We start from the raw sequence: 18,982 nt of genomic DNA on the forward strand, positions 1-18,982 counted from the left end.
GGATCGAGCCCTGCATTGGGCTCCCTGCTCCGCAGGAAGCGTGCTTCTCCCTCTCCCACTGCTTGTGTTCTTTCTCTCGCTTTGTCTCTCTCTGTCAAATAATAAAATCTTAAAAAAAAAAATAAAAAAAGAAAATGAGTTAATGTTATCAGTCACATCAACAGGCTGAAAAAGAAAAGTCATGCGATCGTATCAATAGATGCAGAAAAAGTATTTGATAAAATCGAAACCAATTCAATACAAAAACTCAGTAAACTGGAATGGAGGATAATTTTCTCAAACTGATAAAGAATATCTTCAAAAACCTAACAAGAATTAATATTGTTAAAATGTCCATATACCCAAAGCAATCCATATATTCAATGCAACTGCTATCAAAATTTCAATGGCAGTTTTCACAGAAATAGAACAAACAATCCTAAAATTTATAGGGAACCACAGAAGTCCCCAAAGAGTCAAAGTAATCTTGAGAAAGAACAAAGCTGGAGTCATCATGCTCCCTGATTTCATACTATTTTACAAAGCTGTAATAATTAAAACAGTATGGTATTAGCATAAAAAAAGGCATACAGATCAGTAAATAGAACAGATAGCCTCAAAATAAAGCTATGCATATATGGTCATTCTATGACAAAGGAGCCAAAAATATAAAATGAGGAGAGGACAGTCTCTTCAATAACTGAACTTGGGAAAGAACTAGAAAAATAATACTAAAATTTGTATGGAACCACAAAAGACTCTGAATAGCCAAAGCAATCATGAGAAAGAACAACAAAGCTAGAGATACCACAGTCACAGATTTCAAGATATACTACAAAGCTATAGTAATCAAAACACTATGGTACTAGCACAAAAACAGACACAGATCAGTGGAACAGAATAGAGAGCCCAGAAATAAACCCATGCTTATATGGTCAATTAATCTGACAAAAGAGACAAGAATATACAATAAGTAAAAAAGAGTCTCTTCAACAAATGGTGCTGAGAAAACTGGACAGCTTTCTTACACCATGCGTAAAAATAAACTCAAATGGATTAAAGACCTAACTGTGAGACCTAAAACCACAAAACTCCTAAAAGAAAGCATAGCAGTAATCTCTTGGACATCAGCCTTAGCCACATTTTCATGGATATATCTCCTCGGGCAAGGGAAACAAAAGCAAAAATAAGCTACTGGGACTATACAAAAGTAAAAAGCTTTTGCACAGCAAAATGAAAACACAACCTGCTGAATGGGAGAAGATATTTGCAAATGATATACCTGATAAGGGGCTAACATCCAAAATATATAAAGAACTTCTACAACTCAACACACACACACACACACACACATAACTCAAAAATAGTCCAATTAAAAAATGGGCAGAGAACCTGAATGGACATTTTTCCAAAAAAGACAGATGGCCAACAGACAAGTGAAAAGATGCTCAACATCACTAATTATCAGGCAAATGCAAATTAAAACCACAATGAGATATCACCTTACACCTGTCCAAATGGCTAGAATCAGAAGGACAACAAATAACAACTGTTGGTGAGGATGTGGGGAAAAGGGAACCCTTGTGCACTGTTGGTGGGAATGTATATTTGTGCAGCCATCATGGAAAATTAAAACTATTCTATGATCCAGCAATCCCATTTCTGGGTATATATCCAAGGAAATGAAAACAGGATGTACTGTACGTCCATGTGCACTGCAGCATTCACAATAGCCAAGATATGGAAACAACCTAAGTGTCTATCAGTAGATGAATGGATAAAGAAGATGTGGTATATTTATATACTGGAATATTATTCAGACACAAACTGCAAGAATATCCTGCAGTTTGTGACATGGATGGACCTAAGGGCATTATGTTAAGTGAAATAAGTCAAAGAGAAAAACACAAATACCATATGGTATCACTTTATGTGGAATCTAAAAGAGCTGAACTCAGAAACAGAGACTAGAAAGATGGTTACCAGGAACTAGGGTGTGGTGAAATGGGGAGATGCTGAAGATGTTAAAGAGTACAAATTTCCAGTTGTAAGATGAATAAATCCTGGGGATCTAATGTACAGCATGGTGATTATAGTTGATACAGTATGATATATTTGAAAGATCCTAAGAGTAGATCTTAAATGTTCTCACCACAAAAAAGAAATGGTGATTATGTGACATGATGAAGGTGTTAGCTAAGCTATGGTGGTAATCATTTTGCAATATTAAAGTTTATCAAATTAACTTGTACATCTTAAACTTACACAATGTTGTATGTCAATTATATTTCAATAAAGCGGGGAGTGGTAAATGTAAGTAAGTAAATAAGTAAACTAGTATTTCCTCTTGAGCCTACAGGGAAACATAACAAGAAGCAAGTACACTTTGTTGTCTAATTGTGCAATAATATTTAAAAATTTTTTGAAAAGTCTAAATTTTATCTGAATTACTTTAGATCTAAGTATATTTATATATACTTCACAAATATATAACATATTTTAGATCTTCTTATAATTTGATATTTTATTAAAAAATAAAATTCATTTATAATATATTTTCTAACATCTAAGAATGGAACATTTACTTTACGAAGGAGAATGAAAAGATTTGCTTTCTCATCCACAGCTGTTTCATTGGGAAAAGATGAAACCAATACACCAAAGATTTCCCCGACTCATGACAGGGAGACGTGTACACCAAAGGAACGGGGCTAAACTGTAAGTGAAAGCAAATATGAAGAAAGCTATCTTTCCCTTGGTTTCATAGATGTTACTAATTTACCTTATTATGCCTTATTGAATAGAATGTTTTCAAATACTATTATGGTGCTAGCTTACTGTGGCATCAATTGTGAGATCAATCATTCAGAGTGGAAACAAAAAGGAATTAAATAATTCGAACACAGATGTAATGTTAATATTTCATCAAAAGAATTATACTTCTGCCTTAAAAGTAGACCTCTCGATATGGCTGAACTAGCTGTGTTGGTTGTATTCATCTCGTATCAACACGGAGAACAGGAGTTCTGTTAAATGAGCAGGGCAGTACACACACAGGGTAGAGAAATACTTAAAGTGTTAAATAACTATTTTGAATCTCATGGTTTTTCCTGGAACAACTGTGTTGATATTTGCACTCACAGTGCAAAAGCACTAGCAAGTAAAACTACTGTGCCCAGCATGAGTCAAGCAGAGGAAGTAGTCACTGTATTCTTCACTACTACATACGGTAATAACAGTGCCAGTTTCACACAAAAATGTGTTTGAGGAAGCAGTATAAAATATTAACTTTACTAAATTTTACACTTGAGAATACTTTTTATAAAAAAACATTCTGTGTGGTGAAAAGGAAAGCATGCATACTGCACTTCTGCTGCATAACAAATCAGGATGGTTGTCTGGAGGAAAAGCACTTGGCAACTGTATGAGCTGCAAGATCAACTAGCCACCTTTTTGTAATGGAAATTTACTTGAAAGAATGGCAGACAAACAGTGGTTACTCAGAATTGAGTATTTGGCACATACTTTCTCAAAAATTAGTGAAATGACCTTTGTACCTCAAGGAAAACAAATGACAGTATTTTGTAGCCAATGATAAATTTGAGTTTTTAAGTAGAAATTTTAATCTTGGAGAATTTGTTCCTGCCAATGTGAGCTTGAAAAGCTTCCTAATACCTAAAGATATTTCTGATGAGATTGGTGCTGACAAGAATGAAAGTGTTGATGCTATAAAATGAAGTATGTCAGGTTTAGAAGATCTGCATAACTTAATAAACCAATATTTCCCAAATGAAGCATGCATTCAAAAACCAGGCTACAAAATCCTGCTTGGGCAGAAGAGCTATTAAAAGTATACCACCAAAAAACCCCCAACCAAACAAAAAAGTATTCCTCAGACATTCAATGGGTTTTAATTTAACAGTATGAAAAGCTCACTGTTATAATTTCAGATTCTGCATAGCAACTAACCTTAAAACACTACCATTTTCAAACTTTGGTGAGGTATCTATCCAAGGAGAAAATCCACAATTATCTGAGATGGCTACTGCAATATTCTTGTCTTTTCCAACTATGTATCTGTGTGAGGCTGAATTTTCTTCATATACTTAAACCAAAACAACATATCACGTCAGACTGAACAGAAACACATATGAGAACCAGCTGTCTTATGTCAGATAATAAAGAGATGTGCAAAAATGTAAAACAATGCCATTCCTGTAAACAATTTTCTTCTTGGAAAAGATCACTTTTTCATAAAAATATGCTATTTGTGTGAACATGTAATCAATTTATTATTTTTAAATGAAGTAATAAATATTCTTAAAACTTGTTTTAATTTCAAGCATGGTAAAATATTGATAAATAAAACCCACATTAAAAAAAAAAAAAAGCTTATGGGATCCTCAATAATGTGGTGCTGAAACCAAAAGTTTGAAAACTGCATTTCCAATATACTGAAGCATTCTAAGAAAGGAAAAACAAAGCTGATTGAGAGTAAATGGACATCACTTACAGCAGAAAGGCCTCATTCACAGCATCAAAGAACTCAGGCCAGAGCACTTCCTGAGGTTCATGTCCATGGTAGGTGAGCAGAGCCTCCACCAGGGGTTCAATATCTGGCAGAGTTACAAGTGGTATACAAACTCGTGACAGGAACCTTATTTTTTCAGGAACCATTCTATGGAATAAATAAGAAATAATTATCCAAATCTTAGAGCCACGTGTAATTAAAGACAGAAAATCTTCATGCTGAAGACTGATGACAAGTTACTTGCTTTGTCTCTCACATAAAGAAGGCTAACACCATCAATGAACCTTTCTCTTACTCAACTCTCCAGGAAGAAATCCTTTAGTTGAATTTCCCATTTTGACATCACTTACTGTCAGGACTTTGGCATAACTATCTACAGGCACCTCCAATTTACCATGCCCCAAACAGAACTCTTGAATTCCTTCTCCAAATGTTCTCTTCCCCAGTGCTGCTGATCTCATTTGCTCAGGTGAAAGCCCTTCAAGGTCCCCCCTTTCTCGTGCGCCTTACCAACCAGCAGTAAATACTGTTAATTTATTTGATGACCTCTACACTCCATCACTACCCACTAATTCACCATCACCTGTGGTCTGAGTTACTGTAGGAGCCTTTTAACTTTCTCCCTACTTCTGCCCTCATCCCCAATGTTTATCATCAGAATAGTTCCAGCAACCCTTTAAAAATTCAGATCACTTCACTTGTCTGCTCAAAGCTTTGCAATGGCTTCCCACCTCAGAGAACAAGCAAAGTCTTATACTGGCCGCTGTGGCCTTCCATGATGGTGGCCCCTTCTGTTTCTCTGGCTTCATTTTCTTCTACTCTTTCCCTTACTCATCCTGCAGCCTTACAGGACTTCTCCAACTACTCCAGATGAGGTTCTGGTTTTCATTCTGCCTGGAACCCATGGCTAGCTCCTTCATTTCGTATAGGTCTCAGTTCAAGTGTTGCCTTATTCACGTGATGGCATCTCTGACTACCCATTCAAATGCACTGACCAATATGGTAGCAGTGAGCCACATGTGGTAATTTAAATTCAAATGAAATAAAATTTAAAATTCCATTTATCAGTTGCACCAGCCTTATAACAAATGCTCAGCGGGTACATGAGGCTAGTGGCTTATAGTATTAGACACTGCAAATTTCCAGAACTTGTCCATAACTGCAGGAAGCACCACTGGACAGCAGAGCTTAAACATAGAAAGTGCCCTCCCATCCCATCTATCTATCTTACCGTTTTACTTTTCTTCAGAGTACTTTTCATCACCTGACCTATAATGTATTTATTTTTCATCATCTGTTTCTTCCTCCTAGGATATCAGCTTTATCAGGACATGTCCTTTTTTCTGTTTTGCTCTCTGCTCCAGTCCCAGCATGAAGGAACCAACTCCTTACACATATTACATGCTCAAGAAATAGATGTTAAATGAATAAACAACTAGAGATCGATACAATGAAAGTTTGAGATACAGGCTATTAGATCTTTTTCTAGTTATATTCATATATAATCATAAATCTAGAAATTTAGTCTTGTGTTTTCTGAAAAACAAATGGAACCACAACAGAAAACAAAAAGCTGTCCCCCATTTTTTTTACTTGCTGCCTATTATTAAACAAATATGTGTGTTCTGTAATTTGACAATGTCCTTATTTATAGACATTTAGGTTATTTCTGATTTCTCACCATTACAGACACTGCTACAGTGGTATCCTCGCACATGCCTATCTGGGACCCTGTGTCAGCATTTGCATATTAAATTGCACTCCAAAAGATGACCAGTTTCCTTTTTCCCAAACTCCAACCCAAGTGCATAATCTCTTTGCACTACATTCAAATATATCTGACATTCTACCACTCTCATCATCTTAAAAGAAGTTTCTCCTAGAACCCTCTGACCTGTTCCAATCCAGGCAGGTCACTTTTTATTCCCTCTGTACAGTTATCATCTTGGGATCTCTGTCCTGGGGATTTTCTTCACTTCTTTCCTGAACCCTGTATCTTTTTCTTTCTTGGTTCATTCTTCTTATGTGGGAAAAGGTAGATGAGAGATAAAGTATTTGAGACTTTGCATGTCTCGAAATATCTTTATTTTACGTTCACACTTGATTGATACTTTGGCTGAGTACAGAAATCTTATAATTTTCCAACGAAATCGTGAAGGTGTAGTTCCACTGTCTTCTAGCTTCCAGTGTTGTTCCTGAGAAGGCCCATGCTATTATGAATCTTTATTCTTTATATAAGTCTTGTTTTTACTCCCTTGAGGCTTTTGGAAATTCTCTTTGAAATTTCACACTGATGTGTGTTGGTATGGATTTATTTTTATTCATTGTGCTGGGCACTCAGTGGAGCTTAAACCAGAAAAGTTCTCTTGGATTGTTTCTTTGATAATTTTCTATCTATTCTTTTATCTGTTCTCTCTTTATGAGAACTCCAATGTTTTTGAATATTGAACTTCCTGGACACTTTTCTGTCTTATTTTTCATTTCTTGGTCTTTTTACTCTAGATTTTGAAAGAACTGTTCAAATTTATCTTTCAATCCTTTTTTTTTTTTTAAAAAGATTTTACTTATTGAGAGAGAGAGCATGAACAGGGGGAGAGGGGCAGAGTGGGAGGAAGAAGCAGACTCCCTGCTGAGCAGGGAGCCTGATGCGGGGCTCGATTCTAGGACCCTGGGATCATGATCTGAGCCGAAGGCCCACTGAGCCACCCGGGCACCTCCCAATCCTTTTATTATGGTTTTCATCTCTCGTGATTCATTTACAAGAAGTTTTTTTTAATAGCCTAGATGTTCCTTTTTTTTTAAAAATAGCATCCTGTTCTTATTTAATGGATATAATGTTACCTTTTATTTTTATGCAGGCACTAATATTAATTTACTTGAGATAGTCTTTTCTTTGAATAATTTATTTGTATTGCTATTTTTTCATATTATATGCTTAATATGATTTCCTTAAATATCTGGTGACCACTGCTGGTCTGCTTATATATACATGTATTTTTTTTTTTTTGAGCTGGGTACAGTATACTTTATTGACGATACATCACAAGATAGGTCTCCCTGAGCCCTTCCCCTTCTTCAGGGGGTCTGGGATAGAAATTGTGTAGAGGTCAGGAGATTCTCAGCGTGTTGAATTTTAACTTAAAGATTACTGAGAATACCAAAGAACTTTTGTTTATGAGGTTGTAACTTTCAACATTTATGATGTTTGAAATTAAAGCAGAGACACTTGAAAATACTTATTCACTAAAAGTAACAATGATAAACTCATTAGATGTTAACATGAATAACATTTTTTGTTAAACATAACAGTATTTTACAAGACAAAAATAAAATAGTGAGAAGAGTGGCACTCATTTAAATGTTTGTAAATCTTACTATATGGCCTGAAAGAAGACGCTTGGATTCTTGTACACATTTCTGCATTCAATCTGTTGCACTATGTTTTGAGCAAAGTATATGAATAAAGCCTAGCCCCACAAAGATATATAGTTTTCAAAGGCAGGAGTATTTTAATAGCCTCTTCATATAACTGTGCATATTATCTTTTGATACTAGACCAAAACTCATCAAGCACTGCCCACCCCTCCTACTACAAGCCTGTCTAGGAATGCAGGTACAGCTGCCCATCATGTGTCTAGGGGATTGGTGATGGGTAGTCTCTATCATGATAACAGCTGAAATTTACTGGCCAAACCATCCCCCCAAAGCTGCAAGTCTTCAAGCAGACTCGAGAGTTCCAAAACAGTTAACATCAGGCAGAGTCTCTTAGTAAAGTTTTGGTCTAAGTAAAGAGGTGGATTCCTGGCCCTTCTTACCCCATCATCTTCCCCCATAACCCACTCTGATCTCTTATATTAAAAAGGAAAAACAAAACCAAAAAACCCCACCTTCTTACTTTCTACTTCTCTGTCCTTCTGTACTTTCTCCTAGGAGAACTATTTGGCTCAGTCTTTGAAGTCATTATTTGTTATTCAGCTCTATCTCTTTAGCTTTTTATTCATTTTTTCCTATAAGTCCCCTTTTTAGAAATGTAACCAATTTATTCGTATTTCAAGGATTTGGAAGTTTCTCTTATTATTCTTAGGGCAATTAATTATACCTTTAAAAAAACACTTGTTTGTCCAACATAATCCATTTAATTAGTGTATTTGCATCTTCTGTTTTGTTGCATTTAGTTCATTTTTCTTCATGGTGTTGGTTTTCCATGAGTATCTGGTGATTTTTTTGTTTGCTCTTTCTGGAATTTGGGATTCCCCATTAGCCTCCCCAGGAATGTCTTTTACTATAGCTTCCTCTGGAGGTCCGGATGTAGTGCTGGTTGGAGTTGCCAATAAATCACACTCTGCACATTGGAGCACCCCCAGAACTGTTGGGAATTAATAGCCATTTGGTGCTTACTTCTCCAAATCTTCCTCCCTCCTTCCTGCTGGAAACAGGACATTTCTGTTGTCTCTTGTTTGAAGGCAGTGGATAAGGAGGAGTGTATGAGGACCCAGCCCATAGTTGGATTATGTGAATTGCAGTAGTCCCAACAAGCTGTCTTGTTGGCTGCCTTGTACCCTCCTGTTCCATGAATCCACCCCAGCGTTACTTTTACCTTTGCAGTAGTCCTCTCTTGCAAGCTTTGTGGGCTGTGATATTTTCCTTCAAAAATATCCCACTACCTGCTATTTGAAGCCTTTCCTGTAATTTGTGGGTTGTCAAATGCTCCCTTGTTTTACAGCATTATATACTTAATTGTTAAAAATGCCCCCATCATTTCTAGGAGTTGGAGTATAAAGCGAATGCTAGGCCATGTATGAACTTAGTTCATCACTTGATTTAGTCTCTTGCATTACATTTTCATCTGATTAGATTAGGAGAGCCACTCTTCTTCATAGGTCTTACACTTTATTTTATTTAAAAAAATTTATTTTTATTTGGACAGAGAGAGAGAATGCAAGTGAGAGCACATGCATGAGTGGGGGGAGGGGCAGGCAGAGAGGATCTCCAAGCAGACTCCCCGCTGAGCAGAGCCCGATGATGTGGGGCTCGACCCCATGACCCATGAGATCATGAGATCATTACCTGAGCCAAAACCAAAAGTCAGATGCCTAACTCACTGAGCCACCCAGGTGCCCCAGGTCTTGTACTTTAATCTTCAGGATCTGGCCAAGCACTCTATATCGGAGTTACTCCAAAAATATGGTCCTCAGAATCATCAGCATCAGCATCCCTATGAGTGGGGCCAAAAAATATGCTTGTTAATATCTTTTTTTTAAAGATTTTATTTATTTTTGCAAGAGACAGAGAAAGAGAGCACGCGAGCAAGCACGAGCAGGGGGGAGGGGCAGAGGGAGCAGACTCCCTGGGGAGCAAGGAGCCCTGTATGGGACTCAATCCCAGGACCCTGGGATCATGACCTGAGCCAAAGGCAGACGCTTAACTGACTGAGCCACCCAGGTGCCCTCTGCTTGTTAACATCTTAACATGAGATGATCCTTATGCACACTGAAGCCTGAGAAATGCTGCTGTACACTACTTCTTCAGTAGCAGTCCCCAGAATAAGGTATCAATCTCCAGTAATAACCTGAATACTTTAAGGAGACATGATAGAACTGTATTTAAGATTTATTTTTTGTTAGTTAATTCCTATAAACTTTCAGTTGAGCTGTATTATATTCTTGATAATCAACTGTAAAATTCTCACAGAAATAAATTTTTGTCAAACTACAAAATGATTTCTTCTCATGTGTGAACAGTTCGTCTCTTCTCCTCAAATAATCACCTTTTCTAAAATTCACTTCTTGTTCTGTACCACTTTCCTAAATGACTGAGGTCTCTTTAACAACAGGTATCTTCCACAGCGCTCTACCATCTTTCTTTAACCCACCACCAAGGTGGTTTTAGATCTAAAAATAGTTAACGTTTTCAAGTCCATCATCTCAGTTTAATGAAAAGAGAGATTTAGCTTGAGTTGTAAATACCTTAAATTTTTGGAACTTATTAACTTACTGGGTAGGATAGGAGAAAGGGAGAGTTGTTGTTGTGTGTGGAATGTGGAAGGTTTTTTGTATATTTTGCACAGAATGTAGAATATTTTGCATAGAATAAGGGTTCTGAGAATGTTTGAGAAATGGAAAAAGAGTTATGTGTACTCATAGTAAATCCAGAACTCTGAAATAAAGAAGCAGGGAGGTAGTGATCTTGCCCTTCAACAATCCTCCTCTCTAAAAGACCTGTAAGTCCAACTTTTCTCTCATTATCTTAAAATTCTTACCATCCTCTCATTACCTTAAAAGAGAGGAGTCAGAGACCATCACTGGTGACTAGGTGAGTGGAGAAGACAATCCTGGCACCAAGGGCATTTATCAAGCACTGAAATTTATGGTCTGCAGATTGTATCTCTCAATTAGGCTGAAAAGGTCCAAGAGAATTTTCCTGAAAAATTCTAAAGTCTCATATAAATTTCAGCAGTTCTTGGTTCTATCAAAATGCAGGCAAGGTCAACTGATGATCTTCTGAAGGGCTTCAAAGTGCTCACAGCCTTCACGGCTCCCTCTTTTGGTCTGAAGCTTGCCAGAATGTGGAGGTCCAACTTCAACTATAGTTATGCAACACTTTCCAGACTGGATTATGATAAGCATTATGTCTTGATTGATTGCCAGAGCAGCACTTCCAAATGATTTTTGCACAAAAATTCAACTGCAGAAGGCTCAACAGTAACCATATACTGCTGGAAACATCATTCCCATGTGGCTATACTGACGCTTCCAAAACATCTGCAGCAAACCATAGAACTACAAGATAAACTGATGATGCTCTCAAAGTCCAGAATGTCATTCCTTCTGGACGGTTTATGGCAAAGAACAGGAGAGAATTTAAATATTCTGTCACTGAATTGTTGATTTTAGTTGGTGGCAAGTGATATTCTATTTAAAATCCTATGACAAGACCATTTATCAGGCTTCTAAAAATAATGCAAAAGGAAACCAAACAGATTTTCCTATTTTTTTGTTCCTCTGCCACTGTATGCATTGAAGTTATGAGATTAATTCTATATTTTCTACAAGACTTTTGAGTCTTTTGAAATGAACTTTAAAGATTTAAGTAGAGGTCGCCTGGGTGGCTCAGTCAGTTAAATCTCTGCCTTCAGCTCAGGTCATGATCCCAGGGTACTGGGATTGAGTCCCACATCAGGCTCCCTGTCCGGCAGGGAGTCTGCTTCTCCCTCTGCCCTCCCCCACTCATGCGCTCTCTCTCAAAAGTAAATAAAATCTAAAAAAAAAAAAAGATTTAAGTAGCAAAAAAATGAAAAAAAAAAAAAGTAAGATGCCCTCTATTAACAACACAGAGAAAAACAGAATTGCATTGCTTATATGGTGTTTAAGAGGCTCTTGGTGGCTTTAACATTTTAAGTCTTCCTAGGGGAAAGAAAATGATAAAATTTAAGTCTCATAAATAGGGGAATATCTACATTCAAGTATACCAGAAAGTAGTCTGCGTACTATAGTATATTCTTATTCAACTTTTTTGACTTTTAAATCTTAAAAATGTACAGAAAACTTCATACACACACACACATATATATACATATAGTAGGAGAAATTTACACATTATAATGATGCCTACTGTAGTTATTATTATAACTTATGATAGCAACAACTATAATGGCTCCAGCATGTTTGGCAGCTCTTTTAAATGTTATCATGATGCCATTCCACTACCAATTTCATGAAATCAGTTTCTACTTGAGACAAGAGAACACACTTGGTTGGACTTAAAATTCACTGGAGAACTGTAGATGTGTTCTGAGTCTCACATAAGCTTTAAGGGATCCAGGTTCTTTTATGGATGGAGAACAGAACTTCCTGGTTTGAGGTCTTAAAAGTAAGACTTTAAAAGCTCATAAAGAGACTCAAAAAGAATGCTGAGCATCAACTTGCTTTTTATTTTTATTTTTTTTTAAGATTTTTTTTTTTTTTTTTTTTAATTCATGAGAGACAGAGCAAGAGAGAAAGGCACAGGGAGAAGCAGGCTCCCAAGGAGCAGGGAGACCGATGCGGGACTCGATCCCAGGACCCTGAGATCATGACCTGAGCTGAAGGCAGACGCTTAACCATCTGAGCCACCCAGGCGCCCTCAACTTGCTTTTTAAATTCAATCTTCTGATAAGTATAAATGAACGTAATTCAAGAGATTGAATTTCTCTAAAAACTCAACACATTCAAAAAAATACCTGCAAGACATTTCTTGTTGAATTCTGAAATTCATTCAAAAATTAAGACTCCATAGTAAACACTATTCAACAGAGCAAATTAGAAATGTATCAGATGTGCCAGTGTCCAGAGGACATTCTACTAGCACAAGCATCTCATACTCTTGGTAAATTCAGTTAAGAATTTTACTAATTACATCACCGACTTGCTTTGACTAAAAATGTTTTTAAACTACTAACCAAGTTAATCACCACTGTATCCTTGCGGCTACCACCAGCTGGAGTACCAGCATGGACATCCTTCAGTAAAGAAAGAATCTGAAAGACCAGTAAAATCAAATAATGGGTACAGTGCAAAAAGATTTAAATAAAGGGGGAAAATACTGCACAGAGGAATAAATACTAACCAATTGGAGGCTGATTAAAGATGATTGTTTTTTCATGAACTACACCTGCTACTTTGGAAATAAGAATCTGAAGCACGAAATTATTCCTTTATTATGAATATTATCTTTTAATTTTCAGGATTTTACTAGCTAACACTGTATTTTCATTTTTTAAAGTTTAATTATAAAATTATGACGTATACAAAAACATAGGGAGGGGCGCCTGGGTGGCTCAGTTGGTTAAGCGACTGCCTTCGGCTCAGGTCATGATCCTGGAGTCCCGGGATCGAGTCCCACGTCGGGCTCCCTGCTCAGCAGGGAGTCTGCCTCTCTCTCTGACCCTCCCCCCTCTCATGCTTTCTATCTCATTCTCTCTCTCAAATAAATAAATAAATAATCTTAAAAAAAAAAAAAGAATACATGCTTATTAAAAAACAAAACAAAACATAGGGAATTACTATAACATCAACTGTGTACTCATTGCCAAGATTTTTACAACGCTAACATTTTATTGTTATTTCTAGTTGAGGTTTTAAAGAAATAAGAATGTTTCAATTATAGTTGAAATACCCTTCTCCTAAGGAAAAAAAAAAAAAATACCCTTCTCCTGTCCCATTTCCTCTTCTCCTTCCCAGGACCTGGCACTCCCCTAATGATATGAGTCCTTTCTGTCTAGTTTTAACACTTTTACTTTATATGTGTGTATTGTTTTATGACATTACAGGTATCTTTTTGCAACTTCCTTCCTATTCTATTCCATGGGTCTCTGTGTCTGGCTTTATACCAGTACCAAAGTGGCTTAATAACTGTAGCCTTGAGATATGTTTTCAAATCCAGAGGTGTGAGTCCTCTACCTTTGTTTTTCTTTACAAGGTTGTTGGCTATTTGGGGTTCTCTAAGATTCTTTATGAATTTTAGGGCTTTTTTTTTTTTTTTCCATTTCTGCAAAAGAAAAATGCCATCTGGATTTTAATAGGACTGCACTGTATCTATGGACTGCTTGGGGTAGTATGGACATTTTGACAATATTAAATCTTTCAATCCCTCAACACAATGCCTTTTCATGTATTTCTGACATACTTAATGTTTTTCAGCAATGTTTTGTAGTTTGTAGCATACAAGTCTTTCATCTCCTTGATTAAATTTATTCCTAGATATTTTGTCTTTTTGATGCTATTATAAATGGGCTTTTAAAAAATCTCTTATTGGACTGCTGTTAGTGTATAAAAACACAATTGATATTTGAGTATTGATTTTGCGTCCTGTAACTTTACTGAATTCATTTATTAGTTTTAACAGTTTTTCTGTGGAGTCTTTAGGCTTTTGTACATATAAGATCACGTCATTTACAAACAATAAACTGTCCCTTAAAATTTGGATGCCTTGAGGGGTGCCTGGGTGGTACAGTTGGTTAAATGTCCAACCATGGGTTTGGGCTCAGGTCTCGACCTCAAGGCCCTGAGATCAAGACCCACTGCAGGGCTCCATGCTCAGTATGCAGTCAGCTTGGGACTCTCTCTCCTCCCTCTGTCCCTCCTCCCCTGCTCATTCTCTCTCTAAACTAAATAAATAAATCTTAAAAAAAAATTTTGGATGCCTTGGGGCACATCGGTGGCTCTGTCAGTTAAGTGTCCTACTCTTGGTTTCTGCTCAGGTCATGATCTCAGGGTGATGGGACTGAGCGTCAGGATCTACCCTCAGCGCAGATTGTGCTGAAGATTCTCTCTCCTTCTCCTTCCCCTTCTCCCCCTCCTCCCATGTGCGAGCGCGCTCTCTCTCTCTAAATAAAATCTTAAAAAAACACACACACAAAATAAAATTTGGATGCCTTTTGTTTCTTTGTCTTGCCCAATTGCTCTAGTACTTCCAGTACTTTGTTAAAAAGAAGTGGTAAGAGAGGGTATCCTTGCTTTGTTTCTGATTTTAGAAGGAAAAAATTTTGGTCTTTCACCATGAAGGATGATGCTAGTTGCAGCCTTCTCACACATGGTCTTTATTTTGTTGAAGTAGTTTCTTTGTATTCCTGATTTGTTGAATTTTCTTATCATGAAAGGGTGTTGAATTTTATCAGAAAGTTTTTTCTGATTTAATTAAAATTATCATGATGTGGTTTTCTCCACCATTCAGCTAATATGGTGTATTACACTAATTGGTTTTTGTATGTTGAACCATCTTTGCATGCTAGGAATAAATCCCACTTGACCATATGCATAATCTTTTTAGTGTATTGCTGAGTTTGGTTTGCTTGTATACTGATGAGGATTTTTACACATCATCAATATTCATCACGAATATTGGTCTACAGTTTTCTTTTCTTCTACTGTCTTTATCTACCTTTGCTTTCACAGTAATGCTGGCTTCATAAAATGAGTTTTGAAATGTACCCTCCTCTTCAATTACTTGAAAAAGTTTGAGAAGGATTGGTGTTAATTCTTTAAATATTTGGTAGAAAACTCTAGTGAAACCATCTGGTCCTGGGCTTTTCTTTGTTGGAAAGTTTTTGATTACTGATTCAATCTCCTTCCCGTTATAGATCTGTTCAGATTTTTTAAATTTATGATTCACTCTTGGTAGGTTGTATGTTTATAAAAAAGTTAACCATTTCTTCTAGGTTATCCAATTTGTTACAGTATAATTGTTCATAGTAGTCTCATTCTTTTTTTTTTTAAGTTTCTTATTTCAATTCAATTTAATTAACATATACTGTATTCTTAGTTTCAGAGGTAGAATTTAGTCATTCATCAATTGCATACAACACCCAGTGCTCATTACTTCAAGTGCCCTCCTTAATGCCCATCACCCAATTACCCCATCTGCCCACCACCTCCCTTCCAGCAACCCTCAGTATGTTTTCTATAATTAAGAGTCTCATGATTTCCTTCCTCTATGCTTTGTCTTATTTTAATTTTCTTTCCCTTCCTCTACATTCATCTGTTTTGTTTCTTAAATTCCACATATGAGTGAAATCATATGGTATTTGTGCTCCTCTCACTTATGTCGCTTAGCATAATACCCTCTAGTTCCAACCACATTGTTGTAAATGTCAAGATTTCATTCTTTTTGATGGCTGAATAATATTCTACTGTATATATATATATATATATATATATATATATATATATATATATATATACCACCTCTTCTTTATCCATTCATCTGTCAATGGACATCTGGGCCCTTTCCATAGTTTGGCTATTGTGGACATTGCTGCTTCAAATCACTGTTTGTATCCTTTGCATAAATACCTAGTAGTGCAATTGCTGGGTTGTACGGTAACTCTATTTTTAACTTTTTGAGGAACCTCCATACTGTATTCCAAAGTGGCTGCATCAGTTTGCATTTCCACCAAAAATGTAAGAGGGTTGCCCTTTCTCCGCATCCTTGGCAACATCTGTTGTTTCCTGAGTTGTTCACTTCAGCCATTCTGACCACTGTGAGGTGGTGTCTCATTGTGGTATTGATTTGTATTTCCCTGATGCCGAATGATGTTAAGCAGTTTTTCATGTGTCTGTTGGCCATTTGTATGTCTTCTGTGGAAAAATGTCTGTTCATCTCTTCTGCCCATTTCTTGACTAGATTTTTTTGTTTTTTTGGGTGTTGAGTTTGATTAATTTTTTATAGATTTGGGATACTAGCCCCTTATATGACAAGACAAATATCTTCTCCCATTCAGTAGGTTGCCTTTTAGTTTTGTTGACTGTTTCCTCTGCTGTGCAAAAGCTTTTTTATCTTCATAAAGTCCCAATAGTTGTTTTGCTTTTGCTTCTCTTGCCTTTGGAGATGGTCTGGTAAAAAGCTGCTGCAACCTCGGTCAAAAGGTTGCTGCCTGCGTTCTCCTCTAGGATTTTGATGGACTCCTGTCTCACATTTAGTCTTTCATCTATTTTGAGTCTATTTTTGTGTATGGTGTAAGAAAGTGGTCTGATTTCATTCTTCTGCATGTGGCTATCCAATTTTCCCAACACCATTTCTGAAGAGACTGTCTTTTTTCCATTGGACATTCTTTCCTACTTTGTCAAAGATTAGTTGACCACAGAGTTAAGGGTCCACTTCTGGGTTCTCTATTCTGTTTCACTGATCTACGTGTCTGTTTTTGTGCCAGTACCATACTGCCTTGATAATTACAGCTTTGTAATACAGTTTGAAGTCCAGAATTGTGATGCCTCCAGCTTTGCTTTTTTTTTTCCAACATTACTTTGGCTACGCGGGGTCTTTTCTGCTTCCATACAAATTTTAGAATTGTTTGTTCCAGCTCTGTGAAAAATGTTGATGGTATTTTGTTTGATAGGGATTGAACTGAATGTGTAGACTGATCTGGGTAGCATGACATTTTAACAATATTTGTTCTTCCAATTCATGAGCATGGGATGTTTTTCCATTTCTTTGTGTCTTTCTCAATTTCTTTCATAAGTGTTCTATAGTTTTCAGAGTAAAGATCCTTTACCTCTTTGGTTAGGCTTATTCTTAGGTATCTCATGGTTTTTGGTGCAATTTTAAGTGGGATCGATTCCTTGAATTCTCTTTCTTCTGCCTCATTGTTATTGTATAAAACTGCAACTGACTTCTGCGCATTGATTTTATATCTTGTGACTTTGCTGAACTCCTTTATCAGTTCTAACAATTTTTGGATGGAGTCTTTTGGGTTTTCTACATAGAATATCATGTCATCTGCAAAGAGTGAAAGTTTGATTTCTTCTTTGCCAGGCTGGATACGTGTTATTTCTTTTTACTGTGTGATTGCTGAGGCTAGGACTTCCAGCACTATGTTGAACAACAGTGGTGAGAGTGGACATCCCTGTTGTGTTTCTGACCTTAGGGGGAAAGTCTCAGTTACTCCCTATTGAGGATGATATTTGCTGTGGACTTTTCATAATGGCTTTTATGATATTGAGGTATGTTCCCTCTATCTCTACACTGTGGACAGTTTTGATCAAGAAAGGATTCTGTATTTTGTCAAATGCTTTTTCTGCATCTACTGAGAAGATCATATGGTTCTTGTTCTTTCTTTTATTAATGTGGTGTATCACACTGATTGATTTGCAAATGTTGAACCACCCTTGCAGCCCAGGAATAAAACCCATTTGGTTGTGGTGAATAATCCTTTTAATGTATACTGTTGGATCCTATTAGCTAGTATCTTGGTGAGAATTTCTGCATCCATGTTCATCAGGGATATTGGTCTGTATTTCTTTTTGGTGGGGTCTTTGTCTGGTTTCGGGATCAAGGTAATGCTGACCTCATAGAATGAGTTTGGAAGTTTTCCCTCCATTTCTATTTTTTTGAAACAGCTTCAGAAGAACAGGTATTAATTCTTTAAATGTTTGGTAGAATTCCCCTGGGAAGCCATCCAGCCCTAGACTCTTGGTTGTTAGGAGATTTTTGATTAGTGATTTGATTCCTTTGCTGGTTATGAGTATATTCAGGTTTTTTTCTACTTCTCTCTGTTTCAGTCTTGGTAGATTATATGTTCATATGTAAGAATGCATCCATTTCTTACAGATTGCCTAATCTGTTAATTGCTCATAACATTCTCTTATAATTGTATCTCTTTGATGTTGGTTGTGATCTCTCCTCTTTCATTCATTATTTTATTTATTTGGGTCCTTTCTCTTTTCTTTTTGGTAAGTCTGGCTAGGGGTTTATCGATCTTATTCTTTCAAAGAAATAGCTACTAGTTTCTTTGATCCGTTCTTTTGTTTTTCTGATTTCTGTATCATTGATTTCTGCTCTAATCTTTATTATTTCTCTTCTTCTGCTGGATTTTGGCTTTATTTGCTGTTCTTTTTCCAGCTCCTTTGGGTCTAAGGTAAGGTTGTGTTTTTGAGACTTTTCTTGTTTCTTGAGAAAGGCCTGTTTGCTGTAAACTTCCCTCGTAGGACCACCTTTGCT

The 18,982-nt window shown here is 36.6% G+C and overlaps 1 protein-coding gene across 1 annotated transcript in view; it reads right to left on the reverse strand.

Annotated features, from left to right (window-relative positions):
• Nucleotides 1-18,982, reverse strand: part of FANCC (FA complementation group C) — a 261,732-nt gene that overhangs the window by 62,064 nt on the left and 180,686 nt on the right. Inside the window, exon 7 of the mRNA XM_035024451.1 lies at nt 4,493-4,657. Coding sequence (XP_034880342.1) covers nt 4,493-4,657 — 165 coding nt within the window. The remainder of the gene's footprint in view (nt 1-4,492; nt 4,658-18,982) is intronic.

The sequence above is a fragment of the Mirounga leonina genome, unplaced genomic scaffold (assembly GCF_011800145.1).
Source record: "Mirounga leonina isolate KUSES-001 unplaced genomic scaffold, KU_Mleo_1.0 Mir_179, whole genome shotgun sequence".
Classification (NCBI taxonomy): domain Eukaryota; kingdom Metazoa; phylum Chordata; class Mammalia; order Carnivora; family Phocidae; genus Mirounga; species Mirounga leonina.